At 40.4% G+C, this 6785-nt stretch overlaps 1 protein-coding gene across 3 annotated transcripts in view; it reads right to left on the reverse strand.

The window, feature by feature from the left end:
- Nucleotides 1-764: 764 nt before the first annotated feature.
- The window catches only part of esrrga (estrogen-related receptor gamma a), a 75661-nt gene continuing 69640 nt past the window's right edge, over nt 765-6785 (reverse strand). For all 3 annotated transcript variants that reach the window (XM_010792798.1, XM_010792797.1, XM_010792796.1), the window contains one exon: nt 765-2606. In XM_010792798.1, the coding sequence (XP_010791100.1) occupies nt 2362-2606 (245 nt within the window). In that variant the 3' untranslated portion in view covers nt 765-2361. The remainder of the gene's footprint in view (nt 2607-6785) is intronic.

Genomic DNA, 6785 nt, shown 5'->3' on the forward strand with positions numbered 1-6785 from the left:
TCAAATGTATGAGTATCAGTCATATCTTTATAATTCCCTTGTATAATTTACTCTAAAGATTACCTATAATTAATTCCATCAATTTCTACTATATTTGGTAGGATCATTGGTTTTAAGATGTTGTCATAGATGCTTATAAACAACAACAAGTGCAATAGCGATCTTTTGTTTGCAGCACTGTTTCCCTCAGCACAGATTCAGGTTATTCTGAAGGTCCCCACACTCGGCCACGTGGCTAAATAAACATACGCATTGAGGACAAAAACTATGTTTGACTGAACAGCTGATTTCAAATAAATAACTGTCTAGTTTAATTAGATTTAAAGTGACAGAGCATGGTCACAACAAAGGTGCAACTTGGGGTCATGTTAGTCTTTAGCTGCTTGTGTTAGTTCTTCAGCCAAACATGCGTTGTTCACATGGCTTTTTCGGTGACGGCAGCGTTAGCATCTCATCCTCACATTTCTGGTCCATATTTATTCGTGTCTAGCTTCCTCTTACAAATAAAATATTGACTGTTATCTAATAGCGTATGGCAAGTGACAGAGAGAGAATGAGAAGCTACAAACTGCCCTCTGACCCCCATCCTCTCTCTTTCCCGAGTTTAAGACTGGCACATTATGTTAATATTGCAGACTTAGTCCATATGCACAAACCCCTCCTTTAAAAACCACTATTGCTCAGAGTTTTCTAAGATAAACGCTGATTTGTTAATACATTATTACTTGTTATATTTATATATATATATATATGATAATTGCTGAAAGTGGTCAAGCTGATAGAAAAAAGGAAAGACATATTGATTGATTCAGTTTTAAGAAGACAATATTAATAACAAAAACAAAGCCGTGTTATATGTCATATACAGGATGACAATTATTTACAACCCTAGTACTGGTTTCATCGCTAAGATTATTTTCAAGATAGAAATAAACAAAATAAATAAGAGTTTGAAAGCAACAATAGTTGTTCTTCAGTAGTCAGTTTTGTCAGCACACCTTTCCTTCTGGTTTGTATTGTGTTGAGTGACTGAAGCGCCCCTGCAATCTCCGAATGAACGACAGAAATATCTTCTGACGCAGGAGGAGAGCTGGAGGTTGTGAATGCAGCGGAGAGAGAGGGAAGTTCTGCAGTGACACTTTGAGGTTTTTGGAGTTTGGGTAATGAGCACGGACTGGAGTAATCTTAATGGCACGATGACAGACTGAAATCTCTACTGACTTGTGTGGAGAGCTACAAACCGGAACCATTGAGCGCTGAAAGCTTTCACAAAGACATCAGAACACAAGAGGAGGGTCTGACCGAATAAATACAGAGAATGTAGACCGGGCCTACAACTACCAGTTGGACAAGCAGGAATCCGTTAGATCAAGTCTTATTTTGTTAATATTTTTGAATTATAAACTCAGGTGGTTTCAATATTTGGAAACATTTTCAGCTTGTCAAGTGTGCAAACACTATCTTTATGGTTATACTGACAGGTTTTGGAGGCCGGGATCCTAATAAAAGTAAAGTTGAAGTTGGGGAGACCCGGGAAGCCAGGATCTGAATTTAGGGAGAACCAGAGAGTGTTGACAGCAGTGGTTTCTAATCCTGGCCCTGGCTCTGCTGGTTTTTATGACAACCAGAAACATTTGAATGGTGAAACTGAAAACCAGCAGCACCAGAAGCAACCGGTAGTTTAACCAGAAACAGTTTTGAGTTGTGACAAAGTTTGCTGGCATCCTCTGAATGGGTGAGCTCCATTCTTTGGCAGGGCAAATCTCCTCTTCTTTTCTTTCTGTCCATCCATCCACATTTCATTGTACAAGTACTTTTTACAACACATGTCATTAAATACTGCTTCAGTGTTCTTTTTTTCTCCTCTTGTTTTCTTCTAGAACACTTAAAAAAACTCTGTTGGGGGAAATAGGGAGGGAAAGGAGACACGAGTGCAGTCTTAGAGTCTCTCAGAACTGAAAGAGTTTCAGTCAGTTTTTAAATGTGTCCTCATTCAAGCGTTCGTCTTTAATAACATCTTAATTGTTATTTAATGCATCAGTTTTGCTCTCTTCAATGTTCACTGTCGAGTGATCGATAAGAGTTTTAAAAGGAAATATCTTCTTTCCTTCGTCATATGGGGGTCAAGTCAGTCCGTCAGCATCTTCCCCAAAACAAAAAGGTCAAGTGAGCGCCCTTCGTCAAAGACCGTGGAGGTTCAGGTGAGAGGTTTCGGTTACTCGTTTCTTCATATGGGGACGTGTCAGCAGACAAACTTAAGGGACATATGTTTGTGTCTGGGTGCGTGTGTGTTAGAGTGTGTGCGTGTTAAAGAGCAAGAGGTCATTCAGAGTGAGATTCAGACTGGCTGTCCTTCCATCCTCAGACCTTGGCTTCCAGCAGCTCCAGGAACAGTTTGTGCATTGGGACTTTGCCGTCCTGCTTGATGCTGTAGAAGTGTTGCACGGCCTTGGTGGAGGTCTGGCGGAGCAGGGGGAGGGTCATGAGCAGCTTGCCCGCCCGGCGGGGGTCCTCCTGGTGCTGGGCGGCCTCGTAGTCCTGCAGGGCCTCGTGGAGCACATCCTGGAGCTTCTGCACTGCGTCCACGTCTTCGATGTGCATGGAGTCTGGAGGGAAAAGAAGACGAATACGCCATTACACATTTAAAGTGGACACAAATATATTTGATAAGGCATGTTTTATATCCCACAGATGTTTTGATAGATCAAAAAAAGGGAAAAAGCAGGTTGTGGTTAGTTGTATTTATTATTAGAACATTATAACATTTGAAAATGTATTTAATATAAGCCTCAGCCCTCCCAGTGTGCAGTGAAGTCTTTGGCTGACATAACTTTTTTTTTTTTGGGATTAGATTAGATTCAATTTATTGTCATTACGTAGTACAGGTATCATGTAACGAAAAGGTTTCTCTGCATTTGACCCATCCTAGTGTTAGGAGCAGTGGGCTGCCATTATGTACAGCGCCCGGGAAGCAGTGTAGGGAACGGTGCCTTGCTCAGGGACACCTCGGTAGCACTTGGTCTTGCCGGGACTTGAACTGGTGACCTTCCAGATGCCAAGCCAAGTCCCTATCGACTTTGCCACCACCACCCTGCTTATGCTTTGAATGCTTATGTTTGCTTATGTTTTGAATTTTCCAGCAATAAATGCAGGCTTGCTTGCAGTGCCGAAAGCTCAGTGCTAGAAAGGGGAGAGGGGGCTAAAGATCCAATCCAATACCCAAACAGGCTCAATGCCACATGCTCATTGGTGGATATTGTTTAAGGCGTACTAAACTGTGACATTTGTATGTATAAAAAAGTGCAAAACACTTCAATTGCAATCAAATATAGACCATCAGTATCTATTTCTGCAGACAAAATAAGTCTCTAAAAGTATAATGATGAATGTAGTACATTAAACTAAACACTCTTTAGTTCAAAATGTCATTACACTTTACATTTTATAGTAAAAACTAAAGCCAGAAAAAGGGCTTTAAAATCAGTCGCTGCCTCTTTCTCTGTCTTTAAAGTGTGGATTTGTGGGTGTGATGAATGGACACACAGCGAGACGAGTGGGCGGAGAAGAAAGAGATAGACTTGTGGAATGATGGAGAGACGCACTAACAGAGAGTGTGTGTGTGTGTGTGTGTGTGTGTGTGTGTGTGTGTGTGTGTGTGTGTGTGTGTGTGTGTGTGTGTGTGTGTGTGTGTGTGTGTGTGTGTGTGGATAAGCATTTGCCTGCACACATCTGTAATCTCTCTTTGAGCTGGCACGTAAGGTGCGTCTCAGCACAAGTGGCAGTAAAGGCTGAGAATGTCCCTCAATAATAATGCTCCATATTGCCCCTTAGGGAGGCAAAGTCTTAATGTGAGTTGGCCTTTAGCTCCCAACCTCCGATCAATGTCTCCGATCAATGACTACATGCATGTTAAATAATAATCACAAGGAAACTATTGATAGGCCGCCACGCCCCAACACACACACTTACACACACAAACCAGATCTGCAGAGAGGGTGAGACCGATGAGTGCATGAAGACACCTTAAAACAATGCTATGGTGCTTCTCAGAGCGCACGCTATGCATGTGTGCTGGGTTGACACATACCTACACATTAAAAAAACCAAGGCAAAGAATCTATGAAAACATGCATAATATCAAACATAAACCGAAAAATGGTTTTGTTCAGATCCAATCAATTCAACATAAAATGTGTGAACACACACACAAAGAAATGCACACTTACTCGTGCACAAACACAATCACATGTGTTGGACCTATAGAGCGTAATGTATCAGTATGCAGGAGCAGACCAGTCACTGTGTTGGATTCTTTAGGGATCAATAGAAAACTCAGCTTCTATCTGTTCTCCGAGGTTTTACTTTTTCCCCAGTTTAAATAGTGAGTGGTCCTTTTTTTCATATAATAGAAAGCAATAGGGAAAATGTATTTATTAAGGTTAATAAGGATGGTTGTTATTTCCGTTGATTAAACAAATATAATTGAAAAACCAGAGTTTTTAAGATCTCTTTTTTGTCCTTTTCCCTTTTTGTTAATATATTTGTATGAGAACATCTGCAGGCTCTATATTTAGCCATTTATCATACATCATAGATTTGCTTTTATTAAAGAAATATTTATATACATATATTATATAAAAGTATATTACGCAAAGTGAAACAATCCATGATAAAGTGCCTAATGTACCAATTAAAAGTATTACTGTTTATCTCAATTAAAACAATCTCCTTTCTTATTAATCTGGATTTGAATAAGTGGTTACCTGAATTACAGCCTATAATAGCAGTAAGTTTAAATGAAGTTTAATGAGTTTCACATTGTTTTTGATTAATGCTGTGTGCTAAGTATTTAAGCTGGTAGACATGGCTGCTGCCTGTGCTCTGACCCGCAGTACACTCACAAGTAAAACAGCAGACGTTAATGAGCACGAGCACATAAGGCTGTTAAAACACACATGTTAACACAGAACCCACAATGCACACACACACATGTAAATGAATGCACAGACACACACAACACACAAAGACACACACACGTGCCTCTTGTTTCCCATGGCTAGTTTAGCTGTCTTTACATGTGGGGCACGTTTGCTAACATTTCTTAAGGCTTGGCTTCATTAATGCAGACGATTAGCATCCTGTGAATTAATTAGTGTCAGTGCCCTTCAAAATGCTAATGCTAGCATTCTGTTGTCTTGAAGAGCAGTTAGAGAGTCTAGGCGATGAAGCAAAGTTCTTATTTGGGCGTCAGCTGTTTATGTTGCCTTCAGTTAAAGGAACGACTAGTTCAAATGTGAGTTTTCTCCATAGTGACTTCATTATTTTAATAGATAAATCCTCCCTGAAATTATCTGGATATTTTTTTAATTGCATGTTCCACAGGCAAAGGATTTGAGCTTTTAACAGCATGCAATGTTTCTGTCTACAGAATAGAAAATACTCTATTTGATATTTACTCAATTAGTCGTCTATCTTTCCAGCTCTTCAATTGCCTTGAACTTGACAGCAGACCTGGATTCAAGAGCCTACACCATCAGTTGATTTAGAGATTATTGTCTCTACATTTAACAATTAACAAGAAAATATTCTCTGATTTCAGCTTCTGAGTTGGTGTTTTTATAAATTGTATATCTTTGGGAAGCTACATTTCCTCAGTGTTTGATTTCAATCAGACAAAATGAGCAATTCCTAAGTGCTGTTGGGAAATGTTACGGACCAGAATATTCATAACCATCAACACGACCATCAACACTGTGTCTAGCCGGCAGAACCAGCCAGAATTCTCACATTTCATAGACCAATACACACACACACACACACACACACACACACACACACACACACACACACACACACACACACACACACACACACACACACACACACACACACACAGCCAAGAGATTGATTGTCACATAGCCCACAGGAAAACAACATGTCAATATCTTCTGCATGTGCATGACAGTATGTGCTCTATGCGTGTGGCAAATCATTGTTCAGTGGCTCACATTTAAGTATGCACTAATGTTTTATGTTTGAATATGTGTTTATGCATGAGTCAGAGAGACGAAATTGGCATATTTGAGAAAAAGTTCTGAATTTGTTTGTCTGCCTCATGTGTCTGTGTTGATGTTGGTGGCAGAATCAGAACAAAAGGCCCCTCCCGTCCTATTCAAAGCTCTCGCATTGCATTCTCCCATTTAAACACATTGTATTGACAGCTCCCCCCTTGTAATTAAAGAGTACTGAAGAGCTGGCCGGCTTCCAAGACAAAGTTCAAAAGACGGGTCATGGGAGGAAGAAGGCGTGTGTGTGTGAGAGTGTGTGTGTGTGCGCGTGTGTCAGTCAGCTGTCGATGCAGCTGGACACATCAGAGAGGGGGCTTTATCGACAGACTTTGGGTTCTAATGATTTTAGCTTATTTAACAGGCATCTGAAGAGACGACTATGCTAATTGTAAAAGGGATCGCCACTTTGTTCGGGGGTGGGAGGTGGGCTTCTGGTTGAAGACGTGTGTGTGTGTGTGTGTGTGTGTGTGTGTGTGTGTGTGTGTGTGTGTGTGTGTGTGTGTGTGTGTGTGTGTGTGTGTGTGTTAGTAGTAGTAGTAGTAGTAGTAGTAGTAGTAGTAGTAGTAGTATTAGTAGTAGTAGTAGTAGTAGTAGTAGTAGTAGTAGTAGTAGTAGTAGTAGTAGTAGTAGTAGTAGTAGTAGTAGTAGTAGTAGTAGTAGTAGTAGTAGTAGTAGTAGTAGTAGTAGTACACACACACACACACACACACACACGTA

This window comes from Notothenia coriiceps, unplaced genomic scaffold, assembly GCF_000735185.1.
Source record: "Notothenia coriiceps isolate Sejong01 unplaced genomic scaffold, NC01 NC01_scaffold00036553, whole genome shotgun sequence".
NCBI classification, from domain to species: Eukaryota; Metazoa; Chordata; class Actinopteri; order Perciformes; family Nototheniidae; genus Notothenia; species Notothenia coriiceps.